At 45.6% G+C, this 20944-nt stretch overlaps 1 protein-coding gene across 3 annotated transcripts in view; it reads right to left on the reverse strand.

Moving 5' to 3' along the window:
* The window catches only part of SPNS2 (sphingolipid transporter 2), a 132361-nt gene that overhangs the window by 79128 nt on the left and 32289 nt on the right, over positions 1-20944 (reverse strand). For all 3 annotated transcript variants that reach the window (XM_032707478.1, XM_032707477.1, XM_032707479.1), the window contains exon 2: positions 17056-17121. In XM_032707478.1, coding sequence (XP_032563369.1) covers positions 17056-17121 — 66 coding nt within the window. The remainder of the gene's footprint in view (positions 1-17055; positions 17122-20944) is intronic.

A 20944-nucleotide genomic window follows, 5' to 3' on the forward strand; every position in this document is an offset into this window, starting at 1 on the left:
TAGCAGAATGGCTTCTGTGGCTGCATTAAAACACACACATGAGAACATCTGAGGAGGAGCAGACAGGCCCCCCCCCCCCCATCAATTAAAGAAATAATCTTCACATCTGGGTTGGTTCCACAAATTGGTTCATTCCATGAGGAAGGGGCTGTGACAGTTTGATTTCCGTGGCAGTGCCATCCAAAGCCAGCAGATTATTGCCCAGGACAGCATCAGATTGCTGGCACTTGGCAGCAAAGCCAATGTGCTTGTCTGGCAGTGTTTAAACCCTGGTTTTGCATTTCTTACCATTCATAAGTGAAGGACAAATAAGCCAAGGCTACTTCTGTTTTACAGCCACTTCCACTTGGAGTTATTTTTCTGCAAAATGCTTTGTGTGGTTTGATTTAGACTCCTGGCCAAAGCTGATTCCTTGATTCACTGGGCATTAGAGCTGAGTTTTTTGTTTAGACAGAACTGCTTGTGACTTCTAATGGCAGCAGAGATCAGAACCTCTTGGCCAACAAACACACCTTAGTGCCTGTAACTTTGCTGCCTCCCTGGAACATTAAAGGTTAGTACTGGGAAAAGCACAGAGGACATCGAAAAGAACTGTCAAAAGGACAAAACAAGTCCTTTTACAGTAAAACATTAAACATATTGGAAAAGGAACAGGTGATGTGGGATATAGGGGAGATCTAGCACCATGAGTAGCATGGAAAAGGGGAAAACTGAATCACCTCCTCACTTAGAAGACTGACCAGGTGGCATCAAATAAGACTGGCAGCTGAAAAATGCAAATTAAAGAAAGGTTTCATGCACAAGACTTAACTAAACACTGGGATTTTATCACAAAGGCCCCAGGAGTTCAGAGTTTATGTTATTTCAAAACAGAATTAGACAAAGACCTGGGAGAATATGAATTTAAAGACTGTTAAAGATAGCTCCTCTTGTTCAGAAAGTCCTCATCTATTCAGTTCATACCAGGGAACTATCACCATAATCTTGTCCATTTATGTTCTTTTATGTGGTTTTTTTTTCCATATATATGTGCTATTGATCATAACCTAAGACAGACATACTAAAAGGACCTCTGGTCTGGACTGGTACAATTATTCCCCCCAAAAATTAAAAATTAGTAAGACAAAATTGCATCTGCATCATCTCCACCAGCTTGATTAGGCAATGGCTTATTAACACATTATTGAATTGCACCTAAAAGCACAGGGTAAAATCATAACTTCCCAGTCAGAGCTTTGTCCTCCTGCAGTTTCTTCTCCATTTGGCTGGAGCAGCTCTGAGTGACTGAGAGCTTGGCTGGTCCCAGCCCTGCCTGGCCACGGCCTCGGTGCTCACACAGTGCGTGACACGGGGCGGTTCGTGCAATCAGCTGCAGGGAAAGTTCATTAACTTAGTTAGCCAATTAGGATGGATCTGTATCCATTCTGGTCAATCCTGAATTGCACATGAGATCCTAGAGGTGAACAGGCTGGTCAGCAGCTCTGCAGCCCCGGGAGCGGCGCTGCCCCGAGGTTCGGTTTGCGCGACTGAAACACCCCCAAAACCCTCCCGGCTGCTGTTCCAGAGGCAGGCAGGAATCACTCCTGGAGCTCAGCAAAGTGTGCCTGAACAAACAGCAGTTTTGCTTTTCCCTTTCCCGTGCAGTTTTCCAAAGTTCTGCCCACGTGCCACCCCCTCCCAAGAGCCGCAGTCACAAATAACCCTCCGGCTGGGAGGAGGCTGCTCCCGTTTGCCAGGAGGATGAGCCACCTTTACCCAGGGCTCACAGCCAGAGAAAGGTGTCTTAAAAAAGCATTTAAATAAACACAAAGAGCTTTATTTTGTTCTATTCCCTTCCTTTAGTTGAGCCCTTTCTTTTTCCACTGCAATTATGACACCAGGCACGCACAAAACCGCATCCGCAGGAGCCTTTGGAAGCAAAGGTGGCACCTCCTCAAAGGACTGGTCAGACTTTCCCCTGTGCCAGCACAGAGCTCGTGTGACCATCTGGAGAGCAAAATCCAGGTGATGCTGAGGACTGAAAACTAACCTTGCATCTCTTCTGGCAAGTTCCCTGACCCAAGAGCCGGGAAGGCAGCAGGGACCTGCAGCCAGGAGAACAGGAGTTCCCTCAGGGCAGGAACAGGGATGTGCACCTTTGCCCACAAAGCCTTTCCAACCAGTGTGCACTTAAACACACCGAGAAACGACAGCCCAAAGCCGGTAATGCAGAATAATCTAAATCCCTTGATCCCTGAAATCTGCATTGAGTACCATGAATTAGATTTAACGAGCAATAAAATACGTTAAATCTGTTATTCCCATAATAGAATGAAGCATCATTTGTATCTGGCATAAAGAGACAGAGCGTTCCTTGTTTCCAATTTGAGAGGAGTGTTTTTATCCTAAAATGAGGTTTGGCCACCCCTTCTTTACAACTGCACCACTAATCCTGCATCCTTCCTCAACCAACGTTTTAATTTCAAATAATTATCTGTGGTTGCAGTTTCTGTCTCCAAAGAGAAATGAATCTCAAACCCCACCTCCTGCAGCAATAGGGAACACAAGAGAGAGGAGACTCTTGTGTGGTGTATTGCTAATAAATTCTTTGTTACGTGTTATTTACCAACAGCAGCAGCTTCCTAAGAAAAACAAGGCAGTAGGAAATGAGTGCTTCCCCTTCTCCTAAGAATGGAATCAAGAGCTCCTCAAGCCATGGTACTCATGGAAACTTGCTGAGGGAGATGTTCATCTGACACACTCTTACCCCAGAGATTTCACCAGACTTCGGGTTGGTTTGGGTTTGTTTTTAAGATGAAATTCCCAAATAAATGACAATTGCAGAGTGGGAATGCCTCGCTGAGCTCTACACACAGCCCCCAGTGGCTGCTGGTTGCACTCACAAAGCAGGAGAAACTGCAGCAACCAACCCAACACTTCCCAAAGGAGCCACACACAGCCGGGCTCAGGAGCACTGGCTCACGGTTCCATTACGGAGCGAGGGATTTGGGAAAGGCTGGTGCAGAGATGCTGGTTTTTCCAGCAGTCTTGGTCAGAAAGAGACTCTCAGCCATCACCTCCCACCAGGGCCACAAGCTCAGGGGGAGGGATTTTGGAGCTACCAGTCCTGAGGGGGGATGCTGAGGGTGGCGAGGAAAAGCTGCATCAAAGCCTTGCAAATCCAGGGAGCTCTGCCTTGGGAATGGGGAGGGGAACACAGCTCTTGGCTGACATTCTCTCCAGGCAGCCAGTGGGACTGACTGATTTCTTTTTAATTGTTATGACAGTGCTTTAGGGGGCCGTTGTACCATCTACAGAGGGTTTGGCAAACACAAGCTCCCTCTTTGGAAGGGAAAACGGTCACACTTGGCTTTTAATGATGGAATTGGCTCTCAGCTGTCCCAGCACCAACAGCCTCGGGACAAACATCTCCTCTGGCAGGACACAGGTATGAAATGAGCCTTTGCTCTCAATTTTAATGTCTATCATGGACAGCCACCAAAGTTGTCCTGCTGAGAGTTAAAACTAAAGACATCTCTGCAGATTCCAGAGGAATTTCTGGAGCAGGCAGAGCACAAACACAGGCAAATGGACAGGAAACACTTTGGGGTGAATGAGAGACACCCAGGGCACCCCAGATCCTGCTCTGGTGTTATCACTAAGGCACAGGAGCAGGGCACTGATGCCTGGACAGGGAAGGACAAGGGATCCTGTTCCCAGCGGGTGTTTGTGCACGTGCAGATAAAAGTGTGTCAGGGTTTGGAGCAAACTCCTTCCACACCACTCTTCTGCAAAATTGCTCCCTTTCCAACTCGAGCCATATGTCTCAAAGAGTGCTTTTAGCTGAGCAGTAAAATGCCATCTTTTAAAATCAGTAAAACTCAATAACGAAGGAAATTACCAATCTGAAGGGAAAAATACAGATTCATCTCTGTACTGCAGCTAAATTCCTTCCCAGAGGTCAGATCGGAGCTTTCTGAATTTCTAAACAGACTGACTTCACCCTGGTCTCACACTGTCTGCCTCTAGTTATCTGGAGGAAAGCAAACATTTGTCAAATTAAACTGAATTCTAAGGGGTGCAAATATATTATTTCTCATCACGAGATCTCCAAGAGGACACGTGAAATATCTGGTTGCTATTCACTCTCTCTAAGACTCAGGCAGCACCAGCAAGGGGTTCTGCTCTTAAAATCCTGCCATCTGCAGCCTTATGCTAATTCAATTTTTTAGGACCAGAAATCACCCTGGAATGGGAATATGCCAAAATCCACAGAATGTATGGATGTAAAAGCAGTTGTAGGTAATTGCTTTTGCTCGGTGCTCGGTGCTAATCCCACAGCATGGGATTGTCTTATTTCCCTCAAAGTTTTTCCTCCAACTCCTCCCCCCTCCCAGGAATGTTAGTGCTGTTGACAGCTACACATGTGTTTGTGTGGGAAACACACACATTTCGTAGCACTGCCCACCCAACCCTTACTTCTAAAAAGCTGTTTGCTGGTCACACAGGGAATGTCAGTATTTTGTCCTGCTCAATTACCTACTTTTTCCTGAGTTGCCTGTAAAATGCAAGCGTGTCTCATGCAATGGCAGCTCTCACTGCCACCCATTAGGGACTGGACCAAAACTTTACAGAGGAAATGTCTGCAGTGCTGACTGGGTTTCGATTCAGCAGAAGGAGGAGAAAAAAAATCATCCCTTGATGGAATCTCACAGTTTCTCCTTAACAGCCGTGTCCATCTTTCTGCCCGAGGCACTGCCAGTGAATAAATAATAAGTCCCCCAGTAAAATCTCTTTCATGTAGCCTCAGGAGACCACTTCATAAGAACAGGAGAACAATGACAACAGATCAGAAAACCATGTAGTCTTGCATCCTGTCTGTGACAGGGACAGCAACCAGATCCTTCCGAGGAAAGTACACAGAATTCCTACCCAGGCAGCTGAATCACTCACAGACTGCCTTCAGCCCTCCCAAGAATTGTAATGTGTTATCCACATAAAGACCTGCTCTTCCAAGCTCTCTGGTCCTGACAACACTCCTCGTGACATTCATTTCCACTCTTCCCTGAGAAGTTTTTGGAGCATTTTCCAGCCAACCGGCCTCTGCTGATTGTTTCTGCATCATGAGGAAAACATCAGAGAAACACCCCCCCACCTCTGCAGGGTGTTCATTACTTCATGTGCTTTTACATTACCCTCCCTTATTATTAAGGACAAGCAAATTAATAACACAGGTGATCCTTAAACCTTCTCCTTCGAGGAGGAAGGGGAGGGTGGGTGTGTGGGACAGTGTGAGTGCAGCAGGGCCAGGGCTGGCCTGGACCAGACATGCTGGCCCAGTGTGGGGTGTGGGTAAAGGCTCTCACTGTCTGGTTTCATTATGAATCACAATTCTCAAAAAAAGCAAGGAAGGAACTGTTTGAGCTCTCACTTACTGATTCTCATTTATTACCCCAGCCATGACACTCACACAGCCACGGCAACCCTGTGTTTAGACACAAACAACTGCAAGGGAGGGGGAACAAACTGCTGAAGCGCTGCCCCAGTTGGGTGACCAGCACAGGCAGGGGCAGGCAGGAGTCTGGAGCCACCAGGCAGCAGGAGCTACCTTTGGCAGAAAGCACGGCTCCAGCCCCTCAGCAGCTGCTGTGCTGCTTTCTCCTGTTAAAGCACACAGGGAACTCCACCTATTCTCCTCGTGGGGTCTGGTACCAAAACAACAACATAGTTTTATATATATATATATATATATATGGATATATGTATGGATATATTTATTTATATAGTTTGTTTGTTTTGTTTTGTTTTAAAATACAACAGGCTTTCCAGACAACCACCAAACCCCACAGTAACCAGATCCACGAGCGAGCCAGAGGCATCTGGGAGGTGACCTTAGGACATCCAGAATACCCTCATCTCCCACAGCTTTAGGCTACAGAGGGAGTCTCACCATCATTTAAGCACCAGAAGTCTGAGCACAGGACAGGGGCCATAAATACTTTCTACTTCCTCTCCAATGCCCCACATCAGCACTTAAACAACTCTGCCAGGGAATGGAGCCACGGGCTTATCCATCTATTTTTCCAAATGCCAGCAATATTTTAATAGGCTTTTGTGCCACAAAGTAAATACCAAGAAACATCCCTATCAGCTGTGATTTGTTATTGTGTACTGACCACTGGGACAAGAGCTGAACAACCACAAATAAACACCTACAGTGAGGAGCAGCCTTCATCCCACAGCAAAGAGGCATCCCAGCAGGTAGGGAAGCCTCTCACAGCACTGTAAGTGCTATTTGACATAAATTATTTGCTAATTCAATGGTACTGGCAGTATTTAGAAATATTTTTGCCTCTTGCTGTTATACTTGTTAATTTAGACAGAGAGCAAGTGTTTCACAGTGGCTGGGTGGCCTTCAAAAAGGGACAAATTCATTTCAGGAAATTGCTGGAATACTGACATATCCCAGTGTTTAACTTGCCATGGTTTGGAAAAGGATCATAACTACACTGGACAATGAATCTGTGTGTGTCTTACAGTTGTTATTTCTGAGATTATCACCCATGTGTCATTCCTGACTTGGAAAAACACTCCAATGCCAAGCTGAGCTGCAGCTCCCAGAGTGAGCTTTGCAACTGAACCTGCTCCTGTGGGTAAAAGAACACGAGCTCTGTGAAAGATCCCAGGGTTTACCCCAGTTTCAGCAGCCATGGAGCTGGACCCTGGTTTAAATAATCCCTTAGTTTAAATGTCTTCTGACCAGGATCTTTCTGGGAGAACGAGTACCATTGAAAACAATATCCCCAAATGAATCCTGCAGTGTGCAAAGGTTTGCAAATGCAATGCCTTCCTGCCTTCCTGCACCATCGATGGCATCCATGGAAAGAAGTAAAGAAAATGTTTGGGAAATCCAGGCACTGTCAAGGTATTAAAAAAGCCCATTTCAATCAGCTCTAAATATGCAGGAGGTGAGACTGAGGAGTGACCAGTGGCCCATCTGACATTGGCTTGTGTTCAGTGGCTGTTCCATTCCTCTCCCAAGGGACCACACCACCATAAATGTCCCAGGGAACCAGCTGAGCTTTGCCATCAGCAGTCCTGTACAGCTGAAAACTGAGCCTTGGGGGAAAACTTATGGTGCTGCCAGAATTTTGTCTGCTGACTCGACAAGGAAGTCCAGTTTCTGGATTTTGATCCCATAAAGAACAAGTTCAGTCAAGTACAAACAATGAAAATTACCATGTCCTTTATTTGCAATGCAAACATTCTCTCTGCTCTGTGTGCCATACCCTGTCCAAGTCCCTGGGAGGTGCCACATCAGCAGCTGGTAGGAACATCTCACTGGGGAGCTTTCAGTGAAAACTCAACATCCATTGTATAATATCCTGTATTATTAACTGTGCTGCCATAAAACATCCTCTGTGAGAACAAGGACAACTTTGGACAAGTTGCTTTTCAGGAAAATCTGTTCTCCCTCTCATTTTTTTCCAGAAATATATGTTCTTTTAATATTTTCTCTTTGATTGCCAGCCTTCCTTCCCAATATGACATATTTAAGTGTCACATTCTCTAATAGTTTTCCCTAAAACTAAACCAGGAAAAATGATGAGCCATTTTCACGCTCCTCTTCTGCAATTTTACCTTCAAGGAAATGAGTTTATCTGATCAAACTCTTGCGTGGTTCTCACCATAACAGCTCTTTACATCAGCCCTTCTGAACTAATATGTATTTTTAGTATCAAGTTTTTTAAAGATCCTCAACTCAATCACTAATTTTGAGCTTGCAATTCACCCCAGGAGGAGTTTTTTCTGGTAGAATTAGTGCCACTTAACTACTTTGATTTGCAGGCACGATTAGTAAGTTAGAGAATTTATACACCCCAAACTACACCTGTAAAATTGAAGGCTGCTTTTCAAAACAGGCCATATGCTTAAATTGAATGTAGCCCAGTCAAACCTTACTTTTTCTTTTCTGGGGGTTTTTTGGGTTTTTTTTTTTTTTTTGGTGGTAAAGTTATTCTTTAACTCACCCATCTTTCTCACATGACTCATTCCAGTCACAGAGGCTGCCATGAAATAGTGCCTTTGTCAGATCTTGTCAATGATTTCCAGTGCTCAAAAGGTGTGGCCAAGGGTACTAAGGAAATTTCATTGTTATCTATGTTGCCAGGTAGGTTGGACAAAAAGCACAGGATGCTGAAGACACAAGCACAGAGCTCACAACTAACACCATCAACTGCTGAGTGACCAGGACCACTCACATCCCAGGGTGCACAAACCCAGGAACTGTGATGACAGCAGAATTAAAAACAAGTATTTGAGAGCATATTTCAAACATCCTTCAAGGAAAACAAAACAAATCCAACTCAACCCCAGACAGACAAATCCTGTGCTGGAAATGTCACTGTGTAACTCTTACCAAGGTGGGTTTTAACAAGAATCCATCACAGGGTAGGTGATGGATCATATTGCCTCTACAAACTGATGATCTAGAGAAGGAAGGGAGCAGGGAAAAGAGCCAGAGGAGAGCCCACCCTGGCCAGTGCTGGGAGCAGAACACTCTCAGGCACACAGGGGGATTCTTGGGGTTGTTCTGTGCAGGGCCAGGAGTTGGATCTGATGATCCTTGTGGGTCCTTTCCAGCTCAGGACACTCTGCAATTCTATGAGTTGTAAATACAAATCAAAGCTCAAACTGCTTTACCTGCACTGCCTCCCTAATTCACTTCCAAGCTCACCCCAATAGTAATTTATTGTAGCCATCCATTTAAAATTAGTGCAGCTCCAAATAAGCAAGTCATTGGAACTCCTTAGTTCTTTAAGGCAACTCTTTGCAGGAAAGGTGTATTAAAATTAATGTTCTCACTTCAACACAACTGTCCCATAGGGGAATAAATTAGAGTTGCCACATCTCCAGTTCAGCTCAACTCCAAAGAAGGAGGAGAATGATGCAGTAGGAGAATATGTAAAATAAATCTTCCTTCTGTAAACATCAGTGGACGAAAAGGTTGGAAGGAGGAAATGGTTAAAACTGCCCAAATGTTTAATTAGGAATAGCCTGATGTCTAACTGAGCAGGGGGATAAAAGATGTCAGGACTGAGCTTTCCCTAGAAATATCCTTTCCACTGAAAACCAAAGCACTTCCCTGCTTGCAGCAGCAAAGAACACAAGGATGTGTGTGAACCCCTCCTCCTTCTACCATCCTGTCAAATAACTGGTTTTCATCTGAGATTTAAACACCTGAGCCATCCTCAGTCATTTGACTAAAGCTTGGAACAACTAAAGAGAGTTTTAGCAAAAACTGTTGATGTGTGTTTACATTTTGTGATAGAACTGACTCTGAACTGGGGTAAGGAATGATTGTGGTCAGCAATATTTTCTCTCCAAAACCAAGTTCCCTGCTTAATTTAAGCAGAAAACGGGTCTTTGCTCTACAATCTCACATCAGCACAGAGGAAACACCCTGGAATATGTGCATGGACTGGGGGCAAGGGGAGATCTCTTCTGAACTGGTGCAACAATACACCATTCATGCAGCTCAGGCTTACTTGTGCTAATTGGAATCTAGTTCTGCAGGCTGCTCACCCTACCAACACCACGAGGAATGTTCACTTTTTACAGAAGTGATGCCCTGGAATTCATTTGCAAAGCCAGGTCCAGGTGACAAATGAGTCACTGCTCAGGGGTGTGTGGGTCTAAATATGGGAATCACTGCAGCCCCTGCTGACATGTTGTTCCTTCTGCCAAGGCTGTGGTTCCCAAAATCGTGGTCCACAAGGTAACAGCAAGTTCTTTGCAGCCAGACATGCAGCAGTGTTACTTTTTTAGTGGTCTGATGATGAATCACTGTACAAATTTGCTTGTAGGGATGCAGAGTAGTCTGGTACAAAACGTTTGAGAAGCACTGGTTTGGAGGAAAAGCCACCTGGAACTCCAGATGGGATGTCAGAGAAGCATGGACTGGTCCAGGACCCCAACATTCCCACTACTACAAAAACACCCTGGGTACTTCCAAAGTCTTCTGGAAACTTCCTCTCTTACAGCAACTCACCCCAGCACCTTCCCTGCGTTGCCAGACAGCACCTTCAGTGCTCCAGAGCTTCTTCACACCCTGTCAAGACTATCTGGTTTATCCAAATGATCTCTCTCTCTCAAATCCAACACCTCCTCCAAGCAGTGCTTCCAACAGTCCTGTGTTACCCTGGAAATCTCCCAGGGCACACAGACCAAGCCTGGTCTCTGTATCACTTGATCTCACCCTGTGCCAGCAGGGCTGCCCACACTTCTCACGTGGGACGTTGCCCTGCACAACTGCAGGTCCCTGCTCTAAGAGAATGAGAGTTCTTCAGGGGTGGGAGGCAAGACAAAACCAAAGCAAGCTTAAAATAAATCTTCTAAGAGAGAACCCTTCTGGCTCCCCTGGGATGAAGCATATTAAATATGCTATAAAAGTGTACTATAACAGTTAGTTCTGTTTTCTCACCCCTAGTTCATAGAAGACCCTGATCCAACTTCCCTTAAGGGCAAAGGCAAAAAATCTTCCCCTCTGAGCTAACACTTACCTTTGAATTGGGTATCAGTAGCAACTGTATGCACAGATCTAGATCAGGGTATAGAGGAGAAATCCAGGGCTCTTCCTGATTCAGAACACACACAAACACTCCCCTAGTCACCACACTTGTAAATTAAACTTAACAGGCTCAGTGAAAGGCAAGAATTAAAGCTAAGCAGGTTTTCCACTTCTTACCAAAAGCTTTTAGTGCCACTGCAGAGGAGGAGGAGGAAAAAAGTAAGGTACTTGTAAGGTTTTGAAGGTAAGTACACACGTCCACAAACTGGTAGTCACTAAATATCTGATAACTGATAATGTAACTCAAATGTTACATCCCTCATCCAATATTCCAAATACAGTGGTAATGAAAAAAGTCAAGGCAGCCCTTCTGAACTATTTGTGCATGAAACACAACACAGTGCAGATACCAACTACATGAGACTGCACAGCTGGTAGGAAGAGGAAGGTGTTGCTTCAAAGAATTGCACAATGCCAACAAAAATGCCATCTTCCACCACACAGAGCTTGAATGGAATTCTGAGTTTGAGGACCATGTCTGGGGGGATGGACAGGCTGTGTTAGAAGCTGTTCAGACTGTTGGAACAATAACTACTTCTCTAAAATCTGTGGGAAACCTTTCCCCTCGTTATTATAATAAATTACAGAAGTGAAGAGGACCTTGGCAAGAGGTGCCTGAACTACAGCCTGAAGGGAACCAGGCCAGTGTCTGCTGACAGAACAGACCTGCCACGGGCAGCACAAGTGCAAGGCTCACTTGCCACAACCAACCCAAGCCCCTGCCCTGTCTGAAAGGCCAAAAGGACAAACCCTCCTTCTGCAAAGCAGGAAGAGGGGACGGGAAAATGAATTGTCACCTTGTGTTAGTGGCCATGCAGCATCATAAAACGAAGGCATTGCTGAAGACAAGGCAATCTGCAGTTTCCCTGTTCTGTAGATGCTGAGCCTGCACTCACCTGCTGACACGGGAAACACAAAATGCAACCCTGGCTGGAGCATTTCCCTCCCCTCAGCAGGAAGCAAGGACACCTTCCCTCCCTTCCCTGCCCCTTCTCCCCCCACAAGGATGATTTCCTTGGCAATCCAGGGCTGCCCACTGAGAGTGCAGGATGCAAGTGGCACTTTTACAGTCTGGTCCTTGGTGCGTGGGGGACTGGGCTGAGGCACAGACACATTTTCCTGTGACCTGCTCACTGATTCAAGAAAATACTTTCACTCTTGATTGCAGAGGCTTAACTGCTTTCATGAATCAGCCCCTCAGATTGCTGTGACCTCTTAGTGTATCAGACACTGTTCTAGTACACAGGAATAAAGGACTGTTGGAACTTGCAAAGGACTTAGGTGGGAAATAATCAGGCTCTGGACTATCTCAGCTCACTCTAGCAAAATAGGTAAAAGCCAACACTTGTCACAAGATTAATCAAGGCACACTGAACACAGAGCCCTGCTTTTTCTTCTTTATTGTTTAAACTGTCCCTCTTTAATCCCTAGATCAGCAGCATCCTACAGGAAGCTGAAGAAGTTCAGGAAAAAAAATGACACAAAATCAGATACAAAAAGAGAATTGGGTAAAAAGGCTTTTGGTTGACATGACTCAGAGGATCTCCTGGCAAAAAGAGGACTCCACCCTGTCCTGGGATTCTGAGCCCCAGATTGCCAGAGAAGAAACCTGGATTTAGGAATGCTGAGTGTAGTCGGAAGGAGGGAAGATGACAGTGGGTAGGACCTGGTGGTCCAAACCATCTGAAGTCCAAAGTCAAGAAGAGCAATCACAAAGCATTCTGTCTCCCCTCCTGGACTGGACACCTGAGGTACCAGCACCCTGGGAGGTGCTCTGGGGTAAGAACTCATTCACTCAGAATGAAAGCCCATGAATTTTAAATAGAAAACAATGTATCTAGAATATGATTTCCTCTGTTCTAGCGAGAAGTTAAGCAGGAAGTGAGAGATGAAGATGTGATTCAGTTCTGCACAGCACAGCTGAGGAGCAAGGCAGCATCTATTCAGGTAAAAGCAGATGGTAGAAAAGAAATGTGCAGCACCTGCAACTCTGATCTACACAAACTCAAGGGTAGCCCCCAGAGGGGGTGGTCTGTGTGGAATAAATAGAAATGTTAGAGCATCATAAGCCAATGACAAGAAGATGGGAGTCAAAGGAATTGAATTCAGCAAGTCTGATTTATCCCATCACTGCCTTCCCATTATTTCAAGCCCCATTCTCACTGCACGAGCTCGGTGGGTACAACCACAACACACCAGAGCCCATCAGGTGTCTGATTTGCAGGGCTGCAATCTACTACAAGGTTACACCAGGGCAGCTCAAGAGGCAGAGCAACCCAGGGAGATAGAAGGTTTCACTTTTCAAATCCACAGAGGTTTTAGCTGGAACTGACCCTTACAGGAAAAGTGAGCTCCCAACGAGACTTAAGAAAGTACCTGGCATTGAGAGGCTTCCAGGGAAACCAGGGGCTGAAAGGCATCTGGGGGAGTGCCCATCTCTGCTTGTGAGGAGAGACAAGTTCTTTCAGAGCCCCGTTATCTGATTATTCACCTTTAATGAGTCCTCCCATCTCCCTCACTTCCTGACCTTTCCTGGTGTGTGACCTCGTGCTACACACTTTTGCTTACCAGGGTTTCCTCTGGTGACACCCCTTTGCTCTTTCTGAAGACAGACACTTTCTCTGTCTGCATTTCCATGGAATCCCTGCTGTGCCCTCCCAGTTTCCACTTGCTGAAGTCCCTGAGCTGGAGGATTCAGGTGCCCACCAAGGAGGACAAACCCCTGGGTCTGGGCACTGACCTGGCTGAACGCTCCGTGTTCAGGAACCGGCCCACAGTTCTCACCCTGGCTCTGCCTCACACCTGCTGAGCCACTTTGGGCCATTTCTCCCCTCTGGCTTTCTTGGTTTCCCCATCTGTAGAAAAGGGCCAGCCTCATTATCCACCCCCCATCCTGCCATCCTGAGATCTTTGGAAGACAAACTGCACTGCAAGCCAGGCACTACTGTTATTAGAGCTCTGGGGTGGCACAGAGACACTGGCAAGAGACACAAAAGCAACATAAATCCAAGGGCAAGGAGAGCAGACAGAGCAATAAAGCACAAAAAAATGAAGAAAGAAGGGGAAAAAAATCTAGTGAAAACCAGAGTACAGCACTGGGATATTACTCTCATGGCCTAAGTATCTATGGAAGGATAACACTATTTTGAAGCAGTTTTACAACATCCAGTTGTCCACCTTCTCAGTCTTTGTGTTCCTAGAGGCCTATAGTTCTGTAGCTGCTCCCACCTAACTCCACACATAGAAAAGGCTTTTTGGATGGTCTGGTTTATAAATATATTGACTGCCTACAGCTCAAGGAGGCAAGGAGATGCTCTATCACCTTCTGAGATCAGTCAGGATTATCCACTAAGCATAAAAAAAGCTTGGCTGCAGACCTGAAGGGCAGTGAACTAAACCAGTATTTCTATAACTGCATATGTAGTGCTCTGAAAAGGAAGATCAGCACAGAATTACAGCATCAGCCAGAGCTGAGTGAGGCTGGAACCAACACATTCAGTGTGTGTTACTCTACAGTGCTCCTGAGCAAGCAGCACTTGTGCTCCATCTGTCAGCATGTCCTCTGCTGTCACAGGATCCTTGCTGCTCACACCACCACCTCCTGCTCCTTTCCATTATGGATGAGGCTGGAGAGTCCAGGGACTTTTCTGTACAGGGAGTTAACAGTGTCCCTCCAACCCAGTTTTCATTATATCTCTTGGGCAAAGAGCCACTTGTATCTCAGGATTAGTGAAAAAGAAGACAAAAATTCAAACTGTGTCTTTGCAATTCCTAAGGAACCAGTGCCCTTTGCTCTCCAGAAAGCATCAGGAGCTGAGAGTATACGGATTGGCTTTTGAATGTTTGGAGGGAGAGAGGTACCAGACTGGCTGTACCTGCAAGGAATGGGGTATGGGATGAACAGAGGGTCAAACACTACCTTTGGGGATTTCTTTCCCCCTTGCTGTTTGACTTTTCAGAATCATCTCCTCCTAAAAAAACGGGTGCAACTTTGTTTCTCGGTTAAAAGGATTTTTTAAATTATTTATTTTAAAGCCTGTTTGATGAATGGTATGAACTGCCAGCAAATACTACATTTCACTCCCCCTCATTAACATTGTAAATTAATTTAGGACTCATTTAGATGCAGGATTAACAACCTGAGGACTCACCCACTCTTTATTCAGAGGGCATCCTCAGGATGAGCAGAGTTTCATCTCACATCACTCAGTTCAGCAGGACCATCTCTGGGGAAGCAAATGGTATTTGTGTCCCTGCTTGCAAAGGAGCTGCTCAAGGTTAAGGCAGAGATGTGGGAGACACCAGTCCTGGCCCCAGCCCTGCTCCAGGTCCCTCTGCCACCCTGGGCAAGTGCTTTTACACTCTGCACCCATTTTCCCTGATTTGCACTTTGAGAGAGGTCGGACTTGGAGAACAGAGCAAAGATTAAAAGCAGTGTACAGAGCAAAGATTAAAAGCAGTGTTTGTGGTGGTGTAGGGCAGCATCTTTTATTTCTCCAGGGTTAAGGGGACCTGGGCCATGGGCCAGCTGCCAACACAGAAATTTGCTAAGCTGAGTAATATATTTAACACATTTTCAGCTATGTGCCCCTACCCTTACTCTTACGTGAAATGGTGCTTTATTTTGTGAGCACTCTTTTCCTCTGATGGTACTGTGATTAGGGCATTATTATCTATATTGCAGGAGCAAAGTCAAGCCCTCAGTTTTCAGATCAGAAAAAAAAAAACCACCCATCAAGAGAAAATACTGCTTTCCTTAAAGCAACAATTATCAGTCAGAAAACTCTTGACACACTCAGGAGCAATCCTGCAATACCTCAGTGATGCTGTTTTCAGATGCCCTGTGTGTTTGCTGGAGAAATAAATAACATTTCTTGCAATTAACAAATGAATGCCCTGTTGAAGCTTAGCTTTTACTAGCTGTCCATAAATCATCTGCAGAAGCACCTCATCCACTGAGGGGAATGAAGATTAAATACAAGCTTTGGCAAGTGTCCTTTTACCAGCAGAATATTTTCTTGCAGGCACTTTGTGTCTAACGCTACATTGAGGACCCCTTCCTCTGAGCACAATAAATAAACACCAGTGATTGCTGCAGAAAGGAGCCTGACAGACAAGCAGTGCCACTTTGGGCAGAACTGATTGATGCTCCTTATAATCAGTGACACTTGTACAACTCAGCCCATCCTGGCCACGTGCTGCACACACCAGCTCAGCTGAGCTCTGCCCACAGGGGCAGCACTTGGGCAGGTTTAATACAAACTGGTATTAGTTGCTTGTGTTCCAACATTACCAAGAAGCTGCAGCCACAGATGAGGACCCTGCTGTGCCATGGAAGAGATGCTGCAGTGCTTCCCTTAGCTTGAAATCAAAGACCAATTGATGGAGCTCCAGAACCTTCTCACCTCCGGTGTGATCTTAAAGAATGAAGGATTTTATACAGTCCAGTGTTTGCCACAGACAAGCTCCTGACAGGAATTTGGTATCCACTGTGATAGCAATGGAAAACGTGTCTTTCTGGCACACTGTTCAAAACCTGATTGAATTCTCCTTTTTTTTCAGAGATGTAATTGTTCCAGAGTGGTTCCCTCAGACAGACAACAGTGACAAGACAACCACAGCACCACAAATCTGAGACTCCAACTAATAATTCTGCAGGAGGTTTCCAAACCAGACTGTTTCCTTAAAATACTGCATTTCCTCTCTGGCTACTCCTTTCAGCTCTCCATAAGGATCAAATGTGCTGTCAAGAGACAGCACTCAGTGTCATCACACCCAGCACAGGGACACAGCCACTCCTCCAAGCCACCTCAGCACTAGAGGCCAGAGAAGCTGGGTGTGTCCTGGGGTTGTGCAGCTCTGTCTGCAGGGCTCTGGGACATTAAAATCCCTGGACATCACAACTGCAATAATCCTTCCTTGACCACAACCAGAGACATGTCTGAAGGCAACAGTACCCAAGGGCAGTTGTTAATCCATGAGTTCCCATGGATGCAGTGACTGTTAGCCCTGCCTGCAGCTTTCAGCCTCAGGTACTTGACCTGATGAGTTTTACATTTTCAGGCCACTGTCCATTCAGCAGATTCTCTGTAGAGCACGTGAAGGGCATCATATATCACACTTTTTACCAGCCTAAAGCAGGGAGAACAACAGGATCCTACTGTTGGTTTATCATTTCCAGGGGAAGTAGCCATCTCCTAGTTGAATTTAGTTGTCAAACCATATCATTAGGTTTGTTTGCTTTTGGCCCATTCTACACTCAAGTCATCCTGAGCCCCGACCTCCTGCCCAGCAGCAAATCAAAGCCCAAAAAAACCCCTCGTGTTCATTCACATTCCTAGTAAGAGTGTATTTATTCACCTTCCTAGTAAGAGTAAATTCCACAACCAAGAGACACAAATAGGAATCCACAAGCACCCTTTGGAGAAGAGGACACTCACTCTTACCTGTCTGTAACAAACCAGCCCCGCTGTCTTTGACTCCGAAGTGCTGCTGGATGTCCAATAACACACCTACAAGGAAAACAGAGAGCTTTAAACACCAGGATTTCAGACACATAACTTCTAAAGTTTGCACACTGGCTTCTTTCTTATACATGCACACTCAGTAATTTTGGGCTATTACAAGAAAAATCCAGGTAGGCAGATATAAGATCATACAATGAGTTGGGGAATTAAATTCTCATGAATGAGAAACTGGTCTTTCCTTTCTACTTAAATAAGAGCAGGGTTTTCTTTTCGTGTGTTTTCTGCAGAATCCAGACCCATTGCTTCTGTTATTTGACAGAAATCCAGAGAAACTGATTCTGCACCTTGAAATGGTTTGACAAGACAGATTGAATCCAAGACAAGTTTTAACACATCTCTGCTGGAAGGAGATATGACACATTGATAGGAGCAATGATGGAAGTTTTCATATTTAACTAGTTCTGGGGAGTTCTTACTTTCAAAACAAATGCAGCAATTAAATTTAAAAGAGCTTAGTAAAAGTGACCAAATGTTTAACTTTAAAGCAGCTACACAGAGAACCAGTACCAGGGTCCTCTCTTCCCTGAATCCCCAATATATTAACTGGCACAAGCAAAATCAACAGGTTTTGCAGTATTCACACCTTCAGTGAGATGTGATGGTTTTGTTTCAAACATATTAACACATTTAACATCAGGTATATAGGAACAGCCCTGCTTTTGTAACCAATTACTAAAGGAAAACCCACAGGAGAGCTTTGGTAGCTCATCCTTGGCCACATTTGCCAAGCTGTTCATGGCCCACTTGTCTCAGATGCAGATCCACAGGCCTGGATGTCTGTTTGTGGTCTAAATAACCTGCATCTGACTCCCTGGGTCTGGAACAGGCACTGTTGCTCTCTGAATATCTGGGACTTCCTTCTTTAGGCTCCTGTTCTTCCCCAAACCTGAGGATATGCAAATAAAAACAGGCCAAGAAACATCATTCTCTAACGACACTCTAACTTCACCTCCAGCTCAAATTCTGATCCAGGGCTTTATCCAAAGTGCTCCTGCTCATCACTGCAGGTCACAGGAATCAACTGAGCATCAACCTGAACTCACTCACCACAAATATCTTGTCTTTTGGGACTGGCAGGATCACACTTAATGACAAACACCCAGAGATAACTATTCCCAGAAGACATGTGGGACAATGCCAAGAAAACAGTCATAAATTAAAGGTACTAAAGGGAAAAAAAATGGAGAGAAGGGAAAAAAAGTAAGAAAGCTCGTTTGAGCTATTCTGTACTACTTGTACCTCACCATTTACTCAGGGCAGCACTCAAGTGGGCTTTAGACCATCAGGATCTGCCCAGAAACATCAGTGCAACCTCCTGCAAGATTCCCCAACTTCCCTGCTCTCTCATCAGACTGTTTAGCCCAGAGCAGACAAAGCTGAGGGTGGGGAAGGGTGTGAATCTTATCAATGTACAACAGTGCTGATAGCAGAGGGGCAGGACCAGGCTCCTCACCCTGCTGCCCAGTGAGGGAGGCAAAGGGAACCAACTGAAATCCAGGACATTCCATTCAAACATAAGAAAGAAACCTTTTTACTGTGAGGGAGGTCAAACACTGATGTCCAGAGAAGCTGTGGGTTCCCAGCCCTGGAGATATTCAAAACCCAACAGGACACAGTCCTGAGCAACCTGCTCTAGTTGGCCCTGCTTTGAGGAGGGGCCTTGGTCTAGGTGAGCTCCAGAGGTCACTCCCCACTTCAATTACTCTGTGATTCTATAATTGCCTGAAGCATTAAGTGTCTGATTGCCTCCAGCCTGACACAGTGTCCCCCTGGCCCTTCTTTTCTTTTTTGGAGCATTGCTGTCTACTGTAATTCCAACAGGAATTTCTTTGCTTTCTCTCACATGGCAGATTTAACTCCATTTACAAAGTGCCCTGGCATTTCTTTGCTGTGCTTCCCTCATTTGCTCCATTAATAACTGGGATATCATTATCCAGGTTATATCTGATGAACAAAAATGAATTTGCATTTGCCTAGCAAACCCCTCCATGGCTTAGCTGACTTACCTCCTCCCCTTGGTGTCCCACTCTTCCACAAAACAAAAATAATAATAAAAAAAATGTTTCTTTTGCAACCCAACCTGTAAACCTCACTTGACTTAACCAGCTCTGAACACCTGCACTTTGTATTCCTTTCCTGCTGGGTCCCAGACTGCCCACGTCAGGTGGAGCTCAGCAAGTCAAAACGACTTGTAGGCACCATAATCCCAATTTTATGGACAATAAACCCATCAAGGACAACATGGAAGGAGGAAGAAACATTGAATACTGTGTTTTCTGATGCTCTCCTATCATCACTCAGTTGTGCAGAGAAACTAAACACCCTTTTCACTCCCTGCAGCTGAGAAAGGGGGTTGGACTAGATGGAATACATTCCATGGTGGAATATACACACACAAGGCCAAAGCTCCCTCCACCACCCTGAAAGGTGCCCACCCTGCCTACAGCACATATTCCCAGCCATGCCACAATGCCAAGGAGGCACATTAAACCACAAAAACTGTGAGGAACAGAAGCCTGGGATGCGATGGAAAACATCGCCTCAGAAGGAAGATTTTTATGGACTTGCATCATAAACCAGAACAGAAAGTACAGGAGAATATAATGATGCCTACACAGCAAAGCAGAGGAGGGTTTCCAGTCTGTGACAAATTATCTGTCCAGTGACAACAGCTTCACAGTCCTACAGTGATTCTTCACACAACAGACCACTGTGTGTCTTACAAGCTTCAACCCCTGGAACCACAAATAAAACACATTTAGGACCCTGACAAGCAGCCACCTTGGGTTAATCCTACAACCTCATTCTGGTGGTGGAAAGTGGGTTCCGTGGAGAGTCAGAGCAACAGGACAACGAAGAACCACAATTATAAGTCCTGTGTGAGCTTGGAAGAAGGTCTCAGAAGATGAAGAGAGATCTGCATGTCTAATTGGCATGGACTTCCTTCTCCAAGGCTACTTCATATTCTCTTTGGACTACAGGTGTTTTGATTTGGGTTTAGAGCATTCAATTAGAGGCAGCAGCAGGCAGATGATGCAACACATCCATGAAGTGATAGTAATTCCTCTGCTGTGGGAGTTTTCCTGCTCAGCACACTCATGTGGGAAGACACTCCTCCTCCTTCCTCAAATTTACTCAGCTCTGTTTCCACCTCACCGTGGCAGTGACTCAGCCCAGACTTTAATAAGATTTAGGGATGCAATTAAGCAATGATAGACCAGGGGAGAATACAGGAAAATGATAGAGCTTTTGACTTTCCCTTCTGCTTGTCTGTGATGGGAAGGCAGAGGGCTGGAGCCAGGCCCCAGACAATGTTTTGCCTGCAGAGATGTGCTCCAGGTGTCTCCCAGCACCTGACGCAACCCGAGGAAGCCAAGCCTCCACATGTGGCTGGCAAGGCCTTGCTTGGATCAAAGCTCATCCCTGTGTCCCAGGAGGATCTCAGAACAGCCCAGAGCAGCCAGCAGGCACCAGCCTTCCCCCAGACAACCTCTCCAGAGGGCTGCTGGCCATCGGGGATGTCTGTGTGATTACACGGCTCAGGGTGTGAGAGCACCTATTATTTCTTAAGCACATTCTGTATTTTCTCCCAAAGTACCTCAGCAGCTGAGCCAGACTCTGTTAATGCTGACGTAGAGCTTGGAACTCGAGATGAAACCCGGGCAGCACCAGCCAGGAGTGCTGATCAAGATGGGCACAGAGACAGGGCTCCCTGGGACACCCAGAGTGAGCAGGGACTGGTTCCTGCAGCCCTTTCTAGGCCTGCTGTCCAAGGACCTGACAAAGACACCACAGCAGTTACGGGACT

This window comes from Chiroxiphia lanceolata, chromosome 20, assembly GCF_009829145.1.
Source record: "Chiroxiphia lanceolata isolate bChiLan1 chromosome 20, bChiLan1.pri, whole genome shotgun sequence".
Taxonomy (NCBI): Eukaryota; Metazoa; Chordata; class Aves; order Passeriformes; family Pipridae; genus Chiroxiphia; species Chiroxiphia lanceolata.